At 38.1% G+C, this 19563-nt stretch overlaps 1 protein-coding gene across 6 annotated transcripts in view; it reads left to right on the forward strand.

The window, feature by feature from the left end:
• Window positions 1–15982, forward strand: part of CACNB2 (calcium voltage-gated channel auxiliary subunit beta 2) — a 317634-nt gene extending 301652 nt beyond the window's left edge. For 3 of the 6 annotated variants that reach the window (XM_054695114.1, XM_054695111.1, XM_054695112.1), the window contains 5 exons: window positions 5305–5414; window positions 9935–10086; window positions 11980–12075; window positions 13157–13342; window positions 14154–14681. In XM_054695114.1, coding sequence (XP_054551089.1) covers window positions 5305–5414; window positions 9935–10086; window positions 11980–12075; window positions 13157–13342; window positions 14154–14645 — 1036 coding nt within the window. In that variant the 3' untranslated portion in view covers window positions 14646–14681. Of the gene's footprint in view, window positions 1–5304; window positions 5415–9934; window positions 10087–11979; window positions 12076–13156; window positions 13343–14153 lie in introns of all 6 variants that reach the window. The other 3 variants (XM_054695110.1, XM_054695113.1, XM_037510682.2) reach the window with 2 other exon arrangements.
• The last annotated feature ends 3581 nt before the right edge of the window (window positions 15983–19563 follow it).

The raw sequence follows: 19563 nt of genomic DNA on the forward strand, positions 1-19563 counted from the left end.
TGATTATTTTTCCCTTATCATTGTTTTCCTTTATGACTTCTGTCAGTTTTTTAATCACGGCAATTTTAAATTCTCTTTCTGGAAGGCTCAGAAGTTCTTCCAAGTTACTGTCGTTGCAATCTGGGGGCTGGTTTTCTTTTTGTGGTGTGCTTTTTCTCTGGAGAGTTGCTAGGTTGCGTGTGGTTCTTCTCCTCCCTACTGTCTGTTTTCTAATTTGCCGTATGCGTTGGGACACTGTGTTGTTGGGACTGGCCGGCATCTTGGGTGGGCTTCTCTTCTCCCCTCTGGTTCCTCCTGGAGTCATCTGTCAGTTTCAAGCAGTCTTTATTGGAGAAAGGTCCCTGTCCTAAATTGTCGATGTGGGGACACACTCCCCTGTGCGCCTGGTCTGCCCCGGCGGTGGGTTCCTGCTCCCCCTCTGGGCTTGGACTGCAGGCCAGAGGGGGTCTGGCGTGGGCGAACTTTCCCCGCTCACCTCTGGCTCCTGAGGAAGCCTTCTGCAGGTAGTCTTTACTGAAGAAATGTCCCTGTTCTAAAATGGTGATGTGGGACACACTCCCTGCGCGTCCGGTGTCAGGCACACTCTTCTGCGTGCCTGGTCTGCCCCGGCTGTGGGTGCTCGCTCTCCCTGTGGGCTCAGACTACTTGTTCGGAAGGGGCCGGGTGTGGGCTAACTCCCCAGCTGGCCACTAGTTCCTTCAGGAGCCTGTGCTGTCTACAAGTCGCTAGGTGGCGCCAAAGATCTCTCCTAGAGCCCTTGGGGAGCTGATTTTCCACGCCGTGGGACAGGGAGCAAAGCGGGGATGGTAGGGTACACCTCAACGGCTTTGGGGTGCTGTGTCTGCCTTGTGCCCCACCGTCGTGGGGAACCCACGCCCCTAATTTCGTGCCCCGGGTCTCAGTTCCAAAGCCCTCAGTTCCAGGACGCGGGCTGTAGCCCAGTTCAGTGGCGCGGGAAGGGCGCCTTTTGCACAGCTCCCGTGCCTGGGCGCCTGGTTCCTGCTTACTCAGGGAGGGACCTTCACCTCAGTGAGGACCTCCGCGCCTCCCCGCAAGCCTAGGTCGTCTCCCAAGCCTAGGTCGCAGGCGCGGGGACCTGGGCAGCCGCGATCCTGGTCTGCACTTGCTTTTCAAGCGCTCCGAGCGCGCCGCTATCCGCGCCAGCTTACCGGCAGCCCGGGCTGTGTGTGCGTCTCCCGGGGTCTTTGTTCTTCTCTAATGGCGCCCGGAGCCGTTCGCTCACCGCCGCGGCGGATCCTGCAGGGTTTGCCTCAGCTCCCGTTCACGGGGTGTGGTGGCTGAAATAGTTCCTTTCCACTCACAGTCCTGCTTGCTGCGTCCGTTTTTCTTGTTGGCCGTTTTGGTTTGTTGTTTCCTCCCCTCTGCCGATCGGAGAGTGCCGCCTCTGTGGGCGGGGGAGGGGAGCCAAGGCAGAATTTTTTAAATTAGAGTTATTTATTTTCTTACATTGTTGTAATTTTGGAGTAATATTTGGTTTCTCCCTCAGGTACATTCCCCATAGTTCTCCCTCCGCCTTAGCACCCATGATCCATCTCCACAGGCCCTTATGATCTCCCCTCCCCTTCCATCTGCCACCCCTTCTCATGCTGTATGTCTCAGATCTCTGGTCAACTTGCAAGTTTTGTCTTTTTCCTGACCCTTTGTTCAATTCCTCTGTGTTCCCCCATATAAGTGAAACCATCCCATATTTAACTTTTTCTTTCTGACTTATTTCACTTAGCATAATCCCATCTAGCTCCATCCATGTTGCTGCAAATGGCATGAGTTTATCTTTTTTGATCACTGAGTAGTATTCCATTGTGTATATATACCACATCTTCTTGATCCACTTATGTTTTGGGGCATTTAGGTTGTTTTCATATCAAGGCAGAATTTTTAAAATGTGTGTAAAAATTTAACTTTTTTACCCATGGCAAGGCATTAAATGCCTTTGCTTTTGGCCAGGATGGAAGCTTATCCAAAATGCAAAGGATATTCATATACATGTAATTCTAAAAGGGAAATCGGCATTACTCCTGAATTATCTATTAAATTTATTTGAAAAAAATTGAGGCCCAAGAGGAAGAAAATTTGAAAGGAAGTGTTGGTGACAGAAGGTTCTTGATAGGAATTCTTTTCTGTTCTGAAACGAAGTTAAGTTCATTTGTTGAAGCCCCAGAGAGTTGTCAGAATCCCAAACCTGATGGTTACACAGCATAAGTATGTCAGGTCAAAGGAGGGACGATAAATCATTACTCTCTTTCTGTTGTGTGTAGCGGAGTAGCCTATTTAAAATCGGATCCATCCTAACCAGCTGTGTCATATGCAGAAAGCAATCTTCAGCTTCACCTTGTAGGACAATGATAGCTAAAGGGACATGAGGAAAAGCTACCATCCATGATAAATGCAGTTTTCCTCCCCAGTGACTTTGAAAATGTCAGATTTCAGCATTCCAGTGTTGGAGATGTGTACTGAATTGCGTACTGTAGGATGTTTGCAGTGGTGAAACTTCAGTGAGGGTGTCTCATTGGAAATAATAATCCTGGGAACCATTATACCACTTTACTTTGTCATGTGGGAAATTTACTTCGATGTGAGACTTCTTCTAAACTGGCTGCATATTGGAATCACCGGCAGTGTAGGGAAAACAAAATAAGGCCTTTATGTGTCACCTGTGAGTAATTGGAACCAACTCTGTAGCTTGCTACCTCATGTACCTGTCAAAGCTTCTGTGGCAATTTTGATATACTGTCAGTGCAAAGAGCCACTGTTCTAAACTGAATTGTCCCCAAGAATTTTGCCTTTAGGATTTTCAAGATCTAGTTTTTGGCAGAGCCCCAAGTGGTGACAGTTCCCAGAGGATAACTTCAAGAGTTGAACTAGGATAGTGGCCCATCTTCACACAGTTGGCAAAGGGAATCCTGTGGGCAGGTTAGTGGAAGCCTGGCTGAGCAACAACCTGTGAAGAAGGCACTGAGCATGAGGGGAGAGGAAGAAGATGGATTGGTACAGAACATCCTGTCCTGTCAATCAGTTTTCCCCCCAAGCCAACTATGAGATCCAGAAAGATTTTCCCCAAACACCAAACATACACCCTCCATAGCACACAGTCTGTCACCATTCTGCATTATTTTTTAATAATGTTCATTACCATGTAATATTAGACACCTGTTTGTCTGCTTCCCTCCACTCTACCTCCACCCCCAAGAATTTATTTTCCTTGAGAGCAGCGCAAACAGTGATTGGTGTGTTCTATCAATGCTAAAGAAATGACTCCCTCCCTGGCTACACAGATGCTGTGCAAAGGGGATACTGTTACATGTATTCCAGCTGGAGCTTCCCAGATTGCATTACCACACTCCACTCCACTGCACCCCCCAAAAAATAGAAGCAATAAATAAAACAATTACTAAACACTGGCCATTCCTACTATAGCCTGGTTCTACTTAGGAATGCACTGTACAATCATGAAGGTATATTTTGAAACTGATGGGTCTAATGTCTTTTCCAGTTATTGGGTTTTTTTAAATAAAATTTTCATAAGCATAAAAAAAGCTTAAAAATTACTTATTTTCAAATCACAATCCCATTCAGCAATGAAAAGGAATCAACTATTCATACACACAACAATCTCTAATCTCTAATAAAAAGTAAAAGCTTGTTTCAAAAGGCTACAGTGATATTCTGAGAAAGACAAAATAATAAAGATGGAAAATAGCTCTGGGATTGTGGGGTGAGATAGGGGAGGACTGACAACAAAGGGGATAAAAGGCATTGAGGAGGGGGAAAACAGGGGAAACAGATCTAGTGTATCATAATGTGGATGGATTATCCATTATATTATAATGGATACAGAACTATATAATACCATTGTATAACTACACACTTGCATATGTATAATCATGTAATAGCACATAATACTACCAAATGAACCATGTCATATACAATAATTACTTTTTCTTGTGTGTTCTTTGTGGTTCTCATGAGAAATAATTTGACATTTACTTAATTTTCAATGTATTTCACACTATTCTAGTTTCTTCCCCAATTGGCTAAGTCTTCTTATCGCTAAGTATTGAAATGCATGTGGGAGTCTCTCAACTCTGTCTTCTTGAGCCTCTCTCTGAGAACACTTTGGCCCGTTCTAGTCTCCACAAATTCTCTCCATGGTGGGTGCGTATTATCATTCTGGGATATTCCTTTTCATTATCTTGGACATTCACTTCACCTTCCTTTTGATTTGGAGCCTCCTTTTCCTAATTCCTTGACCTCTTTGAAAGATTATCTTGTCAGTTTAGTCACCAATATCCTCCAATACTTTCCATAGAAAGAGAACACAAAAACTTGAGACCTTGAGTGTCTAACAATGTTTTTAATCAGCACACCCATTCTTGTCAAAATGGTTATGGAATTCTTAGAATTCTCCTCAGAAGTTTTGAAGGCTTCGTGTTCTATTATATTCTTGCTTCTGTTGTTTCTATTGAAAAGTACTAAGTATTTTATTTTAATTCCTGACACTTTATGTGAACTCTCTTCTCCTTGGGAAACTTTCAGGTTTTCTTTGCCCCCAATTCCATGGTATTTATAAGAACTCCTCTTGGTGTGGAACTTTCAATGTTCATTCAACTACTATCTAATCTCTTTCCAACTTCCAAGTTTGGTCGCTCTCATTTCTACCTTATTTAAAATGATCTCCCAACTTGTTACTGTCTCAGGACCCCATATGTCCTCTTCACAGCAGTCATCTTAATTATTAATATATTTTTTATTTATTACCCATCCCTATCACTAGACTCTTTGCTCTCTAAGGGAAACCATGTTTGGCTTGTTTTTATTCTTCATGCCTATCACAGCACCTTCCTTATAGGAGGGATTATACCACAAAGGCTAAGAATACAGGCTTTTGTGAGTCTAGGTTCAAACCCCAACCCTTACCATTTTTAGCAAATATATATAACCTTATGATAAATAATCTACCGATGACTTGTTTTCTTCATGAGCAAAAGTGGGATATAAACAATCTTCTTCACTAGTTTTTCAGAGGATTTAATAAGAAAATTCAAGTAATGAGATAATGCTTAGTACATGCTTACTTAGCATTTGGTAAGCAATTAATAAATGCTTAGATGCTGGATGGGGAACCAAAAAAAAAGGAACACTAAGTGTAACATTTTTTGTTTTGGTTTAAAAATACTATACACACACATACACACACACACACATTCCTTAGAAGAGTTTTGGGCATGTTCTTCTGTCCTGTTTATTCTGTTAATGTGAGGATCTTCTGTTACTTTTTCCCAACAGGATATCCATCACAAGGGTCACGGCTGACATCTCACTTGCCAAACGCTCAGTGTTAAACAATCCCAGTAAGCATGCAATAATAGAAAGATCCAACACTAGGTCGAGCTTGGGTAAGTCTGCACATTACTGGTGAGCTTAAGCTATTTAAACACTTCTGTCCTGAAATTGCCAATGGGAAGATCCAGCTAGATGCTAATTCCATGTGTCACAGAGCAGGGTAGAAAAAGATACATGTTGCTAGTAGCTAGTGCCACAGTCTTAGTAATTTTATGGTATGGTAGATTTGTTATGATAGTTTTGAGTTAAAAATTTTAAGGCTGTCAGCATTGTTTTGGTTATGCTTTGTTTTCACTAATGTGAGCTTTGGTGTCCACAGACTCTACAAACAAGTTTCAGTTTGTAGAAATTCTAAGGATTAAACATAGTATATTCTCCATAAATGATGGCTATTCCCCCAAACCCCTTGATACTTATTAAATCAATAATCAGTTTCAGTATATTTTGTGTGCACATGTACATGTTGAGATTAATAAATGATCAAGTCAGTGACTGGCCATTTTCCACAATTTTTTTCATTTATTGGTAAAAAGAAGATACATATTTTATTTAATGTAATCACAAAGCTGTGCTTGGATATTATTAGCATGTACTAATTTGAGCAAACGAGACACTTTCCAAGCTATTTCATCTTTTTGGCCTGTGCTTGGCGTTTTAGGTTAACCCCACTGTTAGACATCTAGCTTACTGTATTATGAGATTTCTGGGATTTTTTTAAAGTCAGTTTATTGAAGGTTGTGTGAGATTTTGATGTTATCTATTTAGACATTACAAATATCCTTTGAGAGACTGGTTTTTAACATAGAATTTTTTATTTATTTTTGTTTTTTTTTCTTTAGTATATTATATAGACACTATTACAAATAATCTATTTTATTAGTATAGAGAATAATGCTCTATAAAACTCAATTTTGTTCTCATTAATAACCCCCATATTGACTAAACTTCAGCAATATAGCTTTAGAGGAAAAATATGATAATTTTTTATCTTTTTATATCCTAATCATGTGACCCTGAAAACTCTACATTGTTTGATACTCACAGGAATTGGTATAAAATGCCTGTTTCATCAATTCAGCCGACTAACAATTGTCAATTATTTTATTGAGGCTCATCAGTTGACTCTATCTGTTGAGGCTCAACAGATTTGTTAGAATCAAGGCTTTTGTAATTGCCAATTATAATTTTTTTAATGTTTCTTGCACTCCACATATATTTTGTTGAGCATACACTGGATACTAAAATATCATGCTAAAGCCTGGTGTCAAAAGATGAATTAAATGAAGCCCCTGACCCGGAAGAGCTTAGTCTAGCAATAAGACAGAAAAATCATCCAGTAAAACAGAGGGTATTTATTGAGCTGTTTCCAAAGAGCTAATGCTGCAAGATAGTGAAGGTCTCTGGGAAAGGCTTTTCCAAGAGCTGAGACTTGAAGTATGATAGAGGTGCCAAGAAAAAAGAGGAAGGGGTGGAGAAGGTGATGGGGATTTCAAGCAAGAGCTACAAGAGGTTTCTGGAATATATAAATGCTTTATTTTGGCTGAATGTTAAGACTTAAAAGCAGAGGAGGTAGAAAGGATATTAGAATTTTGGAGCTTATCCTTTAGGCATTATTCATCCATTTAACAAATACTTGTATAACCGTGTACTGGGTATTATTCTATGTGCTGGAGACAGAGATAAGAATTATTCTATGTGCTGGAGACAGAGATAAGAATGCCAACCTCTCTTTATCAATATATAATATCTTCCTTCAGGTGTGGTCACTGTAGTTCTCTACTAGTCCATTGTGTTCTCCCTCCCTCCCTGTTCTCATCCCTTCCCCTCTGCTCCCAGATGCCTCGTATCTATGGTCAGCTTTTAAAGGGTTGGTTTTAAAGTTTGTCTTTGTCTAACACTTTGTGCTTCTTGAGAACTGTCACTTTACTTTCACTGAATGAATACACTGTTGTCTGTCTCTGCCACTTAGTTATAAGCCCTGTGCATTAGGGATTGAATCTTCTGGCTCATTGTTGCTTCATCAGTACATACTGCAGAGATTGGCACACAGTAGGAACTTAGTAAACTAGTGTATGAATCATAACATTACCTTGTCACCAACTCATGATTTTATGGCCTTTGTGTTTATGCAAATTTGGTAAATGGCTTCATATTCAGCATTCATTGTACATTTACAATGTATATTACAATGTGCATTGTGCTTTCTCCAGGACAAATAACTTTTTTTTTTTTTTGTGGGACCCTCGCCCGCGGCCGGGGAACGACCTGGCACTGCAGAGGCTGCGGGCAGCCTTGCAGCCCAGCACTCAATCGCTGCGCCACCAGGGGACGCCCACAAATAACTTATTTTCTACTATAGCGCTTATAAGTATACTTCTTTTTTTTTTTAAATAATAAATTTTATTTTATATTCCCCATACAATTGCAGCCCCCCCATTCTGACCCCAATCCCTCCCCTCCCGCCCCCCAAAAAGTGTCTCTGGTTCATAGTTTTTTGTTGATTTTGATTTTCGCTTTCTTATATTCATTTTCCTGGTCCCTTATTTAAGTTTTCTAGATTCCTGCTATGAGTGAGACCATCCGGTATTTTTTTTTTTCTTCCTGGCTTATTTCGCTGAGCAGGATCCCTTCCAGCTCCATCCATGTTGATGCAAATTGCATGTGTTTATCTTTTTTGAATGCTGAGTAATATTCCATGGTGTATATGTACCACATCTTCTTGATCCAGTCATCTATTTTTGGGCATTTGGGTGGTTTCCAAAGCTTAGCTATTGTAAACAATGCTGCTATAAACATAGGGGTGCAGGTGTTCTTTGGAATTGATGTTTCTGTGTCCTTTGGGTAAATACCTAGGAGTGGAATTGCTGGATCCTATGGAAGCTCTATGTTTAGTAGGTCCAGAAATCTCCACACAGCTCTCCATAGTGGTTGGACCAGTTTGCACTCCCACCAACAGTGCAGGAGAGTTCCTTTTTCTCCACATCCTCGCCAACATTTGTTGTTGCTAGTTTTTTTAATATGTGCCATTCTCACTGGTTTAAGATGGTATCTCATGGTAGTTTTGATTTGCATTTCCCTGATTACAAGTGATGTTGAACATTTTTTCATATGCCTGTTGGCCATTTACATTTCCTATTCAGAGAAGTTTCTTTTTAGCTCTTCTGCCCATTTTTGGACTGGATTATTTTCTTTGTTGTTGTTGAGTCTCATCAGCTCTTTGCAGATTTTTGTGATCAGTCCTTTATCATTAGTGTTGGGTGCAAAAATGTTCTCCCAGTTGGTGGGGTTTCTTTTTGTATTTGTTATTGTCTCTTTTGCTGTGCAGAAGCTCTTTAATTTGATGTAGTCCCAGCTGTTTATCTTTGCCTTCACTATCACTGCTTTGGGTGATGTGTCTGTAAAGATGTCTTTGATGTGCAAATCACGTAGTGTTTCGCCTATATTTCCTTCTATATATTTTATGGTTTCAGGTCTTATGTCTAGTTCTTTAATCCATTTTGAGTTGATTTAAGCTGTAGTTTTGCTAACATTAAGGATATGTTAAAGTTTGGGGAGAATTATTGCTATTATATTGCTCCATAAGAGGATAAAATATCAACACTAAATCTCTGCTTATTTTCTTTTAAACCAATTTCTGTGTAGTGTATTTCTCCAAGTCTGCATTGATAGGTTCTCTGTAATGTTTTTTTTTTTTTTTTTTTTTTTAAGTATTAACACTTTCAAGAATAGTAACTCCTCTTCTACTCCCCTTCCCTCAGGCCCTGATAACCTCTCATCTCCTTTTTGTTTCTGTATATTTGGGTGTAGTAGATAATTCAATATGTGGAAACAAGTATTTGTCCTTTAATGTCAAGAGTGACTTCACTATGCATGTGTTCAGGGTTCAGGGTGGGTGTAGATATCTTTTTGAGTTGTGTTTTTGTTTCTTCTGGATGAATACTCATAAGTGGGATTGCTGGATCATATTTTTAATGTTTTGAGGAACCTACATACCATTTTTCATAGTGCTGCACCTTTAAAAAATGAACACTGCAGAACCATTCTTTCGTTGGTGGAAAATGAGAAGCATGTTTTGTCACAAGCTGTTATAGGAACCTTCAATGTGTCTCCTATTTTATGTTGTATCTCAGCTTGCTAATAAACATCTAGACTCTATCACATCATACGACTAGATGACATATAAACATAGATAAGCCTATGCAATGAATAGCAATCTGGAGGTGGTTGCTAGGGTGAAGCAATCAAAAACACATCAATGATATCTTTTTAAGTTACTATTTTACAACATGTTTATGAACCGATTCCACAGAGTGACGTTTTATAGCAAAAATAAAGCCAAGAGCCAAAATTTTAATTCTCATAGGGGGTCAGAGTGTAAGTAAATTTATTTTTGCGAGAAATTCCCTAAATTCCAAGGTGTTGTGGATATACAGCCCTTTCCAAAGGACACCTTTTATTGTCTCCAGTCTGTATTAACCTAATGACTAGCATATCTACATTCCCGTTGAAAAAAGTGTACCGTTTTAATCTTAACTTGCTCGATCTAAAAACACTGTAACGCTAACCTTTACAGCTGAAGTTCAGAGTGAAATTGAGAGGATTTTTGAACTTGCAAGAACACTGCAATTGGTTGTCCTCGATGCGGATACTATTAATCATCCAGCGCAACTTAGTAAAACTTCTCTGGCCCCAATTATAGTATATGTAAAGATCTCTTCTCCTAAGGTACGTATGGTTGCTTTTGTTTTAGTCCGTAATCAGCCTTTACTAAAATGTGTTTGTTTTGCTTTCCAATTATAAACTATATTTAGCCATCATAAAGAGTTTGAATAGACATGACAGTCACAAATTTTTAAGATTCATTTAAGGAAAGCATGACTTAGTTTCATGGCTTAGAACAATTCTCAAAGTGTGAGCCAAAGATGAGAGGGCGGGAGGTTGTAAAATACTTTCAGGCGGTCCATAAGTTCAAAACTAAGACATTGTTCTCTTTCTCTGTTTTGAAATTTGTAGTGATGGGTAAAACTGCTCTAAACATGCATCACCACCATGTACTCAGGTTTTTTTTTTTTTTTTTGAGTTTTACTTAATGTTGTAGAAATAGATTTTTTTGTTTTTAAGGCCCCACAGAAGTACACCATGTGAGGACAAGTTCTGGTGTAATTTGAGCTGTGAATGGAACTAGCCACTTTTTTCATGAAAGTTTTATTTGAAAGAACTGGCAGGCTATGTTTATTCAGTCTTGGGTATTTGGCAGTTATTTTCTTGACCAGAATGTACCTGGTCACTTCAAGGAAAGACAACTAATAGCATTTGATAAATCTTAAGCTTTCAAGCAAAAATTCTAAATTTGGAAAAGCCGCGAACTTGGCGGCTTCCCAAAAGATAAGACTTTTCTGATGAGATAGATCAATGATAATTTTTAATACTGTGTAATGAAATGCGTCAATACTTGGGTCTGAAAAATTCAGTGGATCACTATTTTCCAAATGGTCAATGAATGTTACATACCATACATGGTAAAAGATCTAGTCAAGGTAAATCTGTATCATTGATATTGTTTTAGGTTTTACTTGGCACAAACTACCTCTTGTATTTTCTTATCTTTCGTCCAACTAAATGTTAAAGATTATGGAAAAAATGCAAACTTATGTTTAACTAAATTGAAACATTTAATCTTTATTTCAAGAACTTTATGTAAACAATAATTATATTTTATAATCTCCATGTAATCGTTTCCAAGATCTTTAGGTGATACAAGATCTTGGACTGATATTGAATAATCTCATTGTTCATTAGATACCTAAGGAGGATAGGCCTCCTAAATGTTAAGATACTGTTGTTTCCAAGATGTCCAGAGTAGGTCTTTTCCAGTATGTGTCCCCTTCAAATAAACTAATATCAATTAAGAGCCTGTAGTCTTCCAGAAAAACTATTACCTTAAAGAATGAAGAGTATCCAGATTTAGGGTCATCTCCAAAAATTTCTCTTCATAGGAGAAATCTATCTTATGGTAGGACAAGCATCTGGAGTATATGGTTTTATGATGAGTCACCCTCTCCTCTTTCAATAACACATTAGACCCCTCTCCCAATAACTCAAGCCTGTTCTCATTTGTTCTAGAAATTCCATATGCATTTAATTATATTTGTTCTTTTTCTCCAAAAGTAGTAGCAAAGAAAAATTATCCCCAATTAACTGAAAGAGTTACTAAAAGATACTCCTCCTTTCCTCAGTTACATACCTGTAAGGAGGCTGAAACAATACATTTTATAGACTTTAGCTGATTTCTATGAAGCCAGCCAGTTTTTACAGGAATTTTCCAAATATTAATATGTTAATATGGTTCAGGTGTATTGTTAAATTTTAAATGAGCTAATTTTTATATTCATATAAACTTATACAGGGATCATGAAACAAAGTTTGGTAAGTTCTGGGCTTGAAGTCCCATGCTAGTTATTTTTTAAAGATAACAGATTTAACATTAACTTTGCATATGTATATAAACTGTATATAAACTGTGTATAAAAAGGTCTCCTGAGAAAAAAGTAACAAACTTTGTTATTTATCTGAGCACAGCACAGACAGACCTTCTGAAAACAATCTTATCTTTTACAGGTTTTACAAAGGTTAATAAAATCTCGAGGGAAATCTCAAGCTAAACACCTCAATGTCCAGATGGTAGCAGCTGATAAACTGGCCCAGTGTCCTCCAGTAAGTCATCTTTATAAACAGTATAATCTACCTGAAGAGATCATACCTGGCATTATACTTGAAAACCAAAATGGGACAAATACCTCTTCTGGGAGAAGAGAATCTTCACCTAGCAGTGGCCTCATTTCAAATGGAACTGTGTACCTCACACCATAAGCACTTGTCCAAATCATGACTGTGGCTTACAGAAAGCTACAGCACTTTCTGTGGTGACCGTGCTTTAACACCTAGTTAGTATCTTAAGTGAAACAAGTCATGGTTTCAAAAATTTGATTTGCAAGAGGGACCCATTCGGAGTTAATTATTCACTGCTAATCAGAGTGAACAAGTTGAGAAACTAATGTGAGAACATGTGAAAAGCAAATTTCTAACCAGATTCTGAACCTGCAAATACATCCTTCTAAGTCATAAAATGGGGCTGTAGGACTATAGATTGCTTTCCGGTTTTTGTTTTAAAGTGTAGGTATTTTAGAAACTGTAAGAGCTCTGATTATGTGCATTTTGACTGTGTAGGGGATGAAATTTGGTGGAAGCTGAAAATAGTTCTATTCCTGCCAAGATTGTTTCTCCCTGTACTTCAGACTGTTTTTTAATCACACCATTACCTATTACACCTGTCCCTGTTCTGCTCGTTGCTACTGGTTAAGTAGCTACTGGTTAAGTATTCACTATTGCAAGCAAGTACTTGGGCCTCCCTGCTGGCCTAGGGGGTTAAGACTCAGCGCTATCACTGCGGTGGCCTGAGTTCGATTCCCGAACCAGGGAGCTAACCCACATAAGGTGCAGCAGACAGCAGACCGCTCCTGCCTTGCCCACCGCTCTGTAGCGGTGGATGTCAATATATCTGCCTGTTCTGCTCTCCACTGTCTCTGGTGAATCATCCCAAATCTCCCCCTCCCCTTCCCCGCCCCATAAACCCCCATGATTACCATACCCCACACACACCCTGCCCCCAACCCCCAATGATTATTTGAAATAGACAATTTCACAAACCATAGGAGAGTCAGCCAAGAGAAAGTAGGAATATGTTCATGTGTGAAACTCAGTAACGAGCTGATCTAAGCATGCTGTCTGCCTGTAGGAGTTGTTTGATGTGATCTTGGATGAGAACCAGCTTGAGGATGCTTGTGAGCACCTTGCTGACTATCTGGAGGCCTACTGGAAGGCCACCCACCCTCCCAGCAGCAACCTTCCCAACCCTCTTCTCAGCCGTACTTTAGCCACTTCAACTCTACCCATTAGCCCTACGCTAGCCTCTAATTCACAGGTAAGGGGAATTCTTTATTGTCTGTTGAAAAACTAGGCTGTCTAAGGGCACACTGCTAAGTCTGGAGTAGCTCTATCCAACATGAGACAAACGTTGACTCATTTAAACACCTTGCTAGTGAGCTGCATACCTGTAAGAAAGCAGTATAAACAGAACATGAACATATAAACTTAAAGAGCATATAGTGACTTTTAAAGGAAGGGGATAGATAAGCATTATTACACAGCAACACAGAATCACATTACCAGGGTTCAAGTTCTCGCTCTGCTTCTTACTTAGGTATATAACCGGCTACTTATCTTAGGAATCCTAATGGCAACTTACCTCATATCTTTTCTCCTAGAATAGTGTTTGTGTCACTTTCAGTGCCATTAGGTATTTGATATGTTATCTTTTTTTCTTAAGCCAGAGTTTTAATCTTCACACATATGTAAAGTGAAGGTAGTTAAGTGTACACCCAATATGTAGAAAAATCTCGAGGATCCATATTTTTCCCTCCTCTATTACAAAAATAGAAATTTTCTATTTGGTGTGATATGTAGTTTTTGGGATCTGCAAACATAAAACTAAAACAAGAACAAATCAACTTTCAAATAAAGGTGGGAAATCTGTATTTGAGCCAAAAGAGAATATAAAAAAGAATGCCCACCATTAAAAACGGTTACTCTAAGCACTATAAATTAACAGTTTAATGTAGTACAGCCTTTAAAAATGCCATTAGATATCACCAAAAAATAATAGCTAGCTTAGTGACCTGTTAATTCCTCATGCTCTGACCTTGATTGATGTTGTTTGCTCCCTGAATCGCTAGGGTTCTCAAGGTGATCAGAGGACTGATCGCTGTGCTCCAGCCCGTTCTATTTCCCAAGTTGAAGAAGAAGTCTGCCTGGAACCAGTTAAGCGATCCCATCACCGTGCTTCCTCCTCCCAGCACCACAACCATCGCAGTGGTACAAGTCGAGGCCTCTCCAGGCAAGAGACGTTTGACTCGGAAACCCAGGAGAGTCGAGACTCTGCCTATGTGGAGCCAAAGGAAGATTACTCCCATGAACACGTGGACCACTATGTCCCACACCGTGACCACAATCACAGAGATGACACCCATGGGAGCAGTGAGCATAGGCACAGGGAGTCTCGGCACCGTTCCAGGGACCTGGATCGAGAGCAGGACCACAATGAGTGCAACAAACAACGAAGCCGTCATAAATCCAAGGATCGTTATTACGACAAGGATGGAGAAGGAATATCTAAAAAACGGAACGAGGCTGGGGAGTGGAACAGGGATGTTTACATCCGCCCATGACTTAACCCTTTTGTGTGCTTTTCTTTTTTTTAAGTCTTGTATAACAGCCCCCTCAAACATTCTTTGGGGTCTACATTGCAAATCATATGTGATCTGTCTTGTATATTTTGTACTGCTGTTGCTTGAATAGCAATAGCATGAGATAGAGTATTAACATACATTTTTTCTTTTATAAGTGCTATATAAATTTGCCTGGTACAGCTGCAGTCCTCTGATTGTATACTGGACTTTCCAAAAACTGTTTGGGGTAGTTGCCACTTGAACAAAACTTGTTGCCATCCAGGTGGCATTAGTATTTTATGAAATGTAGTTTATATATCCAGCAAACCAGAATCAGCCCAGATAAAGTGGATTTTCTCAAATCTCCAGATTTTTAATATGTAGACACCTGATTTGCATATTCATTTATCCATGGACCACTGTTGCTTGTACCTCTGGCTGACTAAATTTGGGGACAGATTCAGTCTTGCCTTACACAAAGGGGATCATAAAGTTAGAATCTATTTTCTATGTACTAGTACTGTGTACTGTATAGACAGTTTGTAAATGTTATTTCTGCAAACACCTTCTTATGATAAATATATATATATATCAGTTTGATCACACTATTTTAGAGTCTTAATGCCAAGTCAGCAGATTTGCTTTATGAATTACAGGGACTAGAAATGCCCACATTCAGGAAATTTGTAATAACATCGTCTAGACACCTATCCCCATTTTAGTAGAAAGTCTGTATATACTGTAAATATGCGTGATTGCTTAACTTGAAAGTTTGATTTCTAAATGTTTTACCATCCTTGTAAGTTTATAATTTTGACCATAAATTATGGCATATATAACCAAACTCCAAAGGTTGTTCTAATCCATGCAGTTCACAATGATTGTGACAAACACATTCTTAGTAACTAGTGTCTTAATGTCACTGCACTGGAGTATATGAGCCGGAACCCTGTATGCACGTGCGTCTGTGTGTAAGAGTGTGCACGAGTGACTGGTTGAGATGAATCTGAATGCTGAAGACTAATGAGGAAACTAGAGACTGACATCTAGAATTCTACCCACCTGGCTTTGTATTTAATTGTGCTGTATGTTGCTTTAATGATCCATTGAGCAGTCAGGGAACGTGAGGAAGCTTGCTGCCAAAGGTGACTAGGAAAGCGTTCATCTGCTGGCTCCTTGTTTTTGCTCCTAGAGAGTGAAAGTACAGGCAACTTTTAACTGTTAGTGTTTCACTGGAAATGTACAATCTTTGTGTGTTTGAGTATGTTTTAGTAAGAAACGTTTACACCGCTTGTAGAATTATTTCATAGGAAAATAAATTTTTCTAATTTCTCCCACTTCCTTTTCTAACTTCGCCTATTGTTCCTGTTGTTTACCTCTCATCCCAACCCTCACCATCAACTGAAAGTTTCGTTGTCCGTCAAAACCCAGAAGTGCTTCTTATAACCAAAGTTTCTGCTCTTCAGAAATAATCAGGGCAAAATGGAATGAGTTAAAGTGAATAAAATATTAAAAATATTCTTATGTCAGACATCTGCTCTGAAGGGAAGCCTAGAAGATACTAACTCCATGCCTCAATTCTACTGCTGTATAAGAAGCTCACAGTGTGGTTATCACACTATGACGAAACCTTCTGTGTCTCTTACATGTACGTTTTGTCCGGTTATGACTGGACAGGTAAGACAGTATTAGGTGTGCAAGTAACTCTTAAATTTCATCCTTAGAAAATGCCTCTATAATTGCCTAACTTCAGATTCGTATATTATATGATTATTTTGTTAAATAAGAACCTGTTTTTTTCTGTTTTATTTTTTTATTCTAGGTTCCTGCCAAATATTCTTGGACCTTTATAAAGTAAACTGTTTTACATTTAACTCATTTCCCCTAGTTCTCAAGAAAACTCAGTTTTAAAAAAATGAGTTACATACATATATACAGTATTTTATCAGCTAATATATGAAATATTCCCCTCAATCAATATTTGTTAATTAGCTCTGTACTACTGATGTGGATTTATTTATTGAATAGTCATAATATATAAATTTTTGATGCAAAAATTTCAACTCATTGAGTAACCATATTCCAACTTAAAGTGCTTTAAAATATTTCTGATAAACTTTCTATCATAGTAAGATCTTATTGATCACCACTACCATCCTTTCCAACACATAATTTCATCCTAATTAATGCCTTTGGAATAGTTAAATTCTTAGTTTAACTGGTATTTATCTTACTTGCTGCTACCATTAACCCCCTTCAAAGAGCCATGCTAATGATTCCATTTAAATTTTGTACCTGAAGTTTTAGTTTTTCATTTTACTATGAAATATGTTAGCCTATATTAGAGTATTCCTCAGAAAGTATACTGAAGGATTTGACATAAGAGTATCTATATGTAAAACCTGTACAGTGGGCATATATGTAAACAGTGCGTGCTAAATTTGTAAATGAAGAAATAATCCCAAGGACAATGGGATTATTTACTGACTTGTGGAATGTAAAAATTAGTCTCTTCACACAGCAAAGGCTTAATCTTAACCTACTCAATTGTAGAATCAATTTTTGTAGTCATCCTAGAAAATGCTGGAAATGTTCTTAACAGTTCTGTTTTTTGTCAAATCCATTTCAGTTTTTCCCATGCTCTTTCTCTACTGCTCATTTAAGTTACTGTTACAAAAAGGTGCTGCTAAATGTAGGATATCTTAGTTTACTGTACTTTGGGACAATGCCACATTTTTAACATGGTCTGCCATGCATTCCTGTTAAATCCACTGTCAGCGACACTGAACTGTTCAACAAACCTGGTTTAAAGTCATTCATATAAAACAAATAAAGAGTTGGCTTCTGCACTGTTTATTAGTAGTAGTATTAATTACCACTCTTCTAGTGAGAATATTTTAATATTCAACAACACTTACCCTTGTGGAGCATCACCATTAGGGACAAGGACAATCACTGATACTCCTTAGTGATCTTCCCATTATGTCGGATTTAAAAAAAAAATGGTAACTTTGTGTAGGGAAAAGGAGACTAAGATATGAACACAGAATATTTCTCTCACCTTAATTCCACATGTGTAGCAATTCTTGCTTCCAGTTTTGAATTTTGTTTTTCATTTTTAAAATGAAGATCCAAGATCCATCTTTATGACAAACTTCTCACCCTTGTCCCTTTCTTCAGTTATGTAATGCTGCTAGTCTTGGATACTCTGATCTTATTAAAACTCCAAGAGTTAGACTGTTAAACAATACAGGTAACTAGGTGGTTCTGGGTCAGTTTAATTTTGGTTAACTTATATTTTCATCTATTTGTACTTTCCTATATTAACTATAATGTACTCATTGTTGAATTAAAATGCTTTCCTGTTACTATATTTTTCTCCTCATCTCCCTGATTTAGTCCCTTTTATTATATTTTTTCTTTAGTTTCTATGTCCCTTAAAATTCAGTGTTTTATTTCCCAATTTGCTCTATTTTTTTGAAGGAAAAAACCCTCAGAAAATATCTATTAAAGGACAAATTCTGAACAGTAATTGTCCATACTGTTTTCCATATGCAAATATTTTTCTATTTTGTCTATACCAATAAGTATCAAAATACAAGCAATCATCAAAAATTCACTTATTTGCTGCTGCACTGATTCTCTCCCATTTTCATTCCAGCTTGATACATAAGGCTGTATAGACAGCATGAGAGGAAATGGATTTTAAAAAACACATTTAAAGTTTAGGGAAGTATACTAAGTCACAGGAAAAGAAGTATCACAGGTAAACCAGTGTCTTCTTTAGTCAAACAGTAATTACTAGATATAACACAGAATGAGAGATGTAAAGACGACAGATACACATATGAATCTTAGAGTGACGTATCTATCCCTTGTCCAATAAGTACTTGTTGACCTACTCTGAAGTGGTGACAGGAAAGACAGAGTCTCCGCCTCTAGGATTTTCCCATATAGTTGGGTAGGAGTTCAAGTAACTTAAAGTGAAAAGTGTTAAGGGCAAAAATACCAGCGCAAGGTTTCTTCCAAATAGAGGCCATCTAAATAAGGATCTTACCTGATCCAAGAGACCTTGCAATCTTGATGGATATAATAAATAGTTAAAAGAAGTTCCTAAGGAAAACCTATGAGGAAAAAAAAAAGAAACTAGTAGGTAATTATTACCAAATGTCTATTATGTATGCCCAAGGTTCAGGAATTTGGGGCTGATCAGAAAGTTAAGAAAACATGGAGTTAATACCAAGTGAGAGTCTTTAAACTGTACTGAGTATTTTAATAACTGTTTTTAACCTCCTAAAAAGCAGGTAGATGAAGCTTAAGGTTATTTTTTTTCTTATACAACTAATTTTTTAATGCATTCTTTTCTATTGACCACTGCACAGTTATATTTAGTCACTTTTATGCTTCGGATGATGATGTCAATTTTCTCTGAATTCAGCTTTGACTATAAAGTTGTCTTTCTTTGTCCTGGTCTACCATAGTCACAGTTGCTTTGTCTGATGTTGCTGTTCTGTGAAATTGTTTATGTTCACTAGAACTCCAAGGTCTAGCTGTCAGAAATTCGTTTTCTCTTTCTTACCATTCAAATATGTAATAATTACATAATATGTAATCCAGTAGATAAAATGTACTCAAAATTGTAGGATATTCTCATTTTTGTTATCTACAGATTGAAGGAAAAACTCATCCTACTTTTAGTTTAAAATCATGAACAGTAACATAGTAAAGGCAGACTGTCATATGGAAGAGATACAGACTTCATTTTAAAGAGTCAATTTACCAAGTAATAAGCAGACTCAGGTAAAATGCCCAGTTATTGACACATGGTAAATATTCTGCTTCCCATGCCCTGAATCTCAGGAACTATTTACTACATAGGAATTTGGGAATTGAAAACAATTATTTTTATAGCCAAATG

This window comes from Talpa occidentalis, unplaced genomic scaffold (assembly GCF_014898055.3).
Source record: "Talpa occidentalis isolate TD23 unplaced genomic scaffold, MPIMG_talOcc4v2.1 talOcc4.14, whole genome shotgun sequence".
NCBI lineage: Eukaryota > Metazoa > Chordata > Mammalia > Eulipotyphla > Talpidae > Talpa > Talpa occidentalis.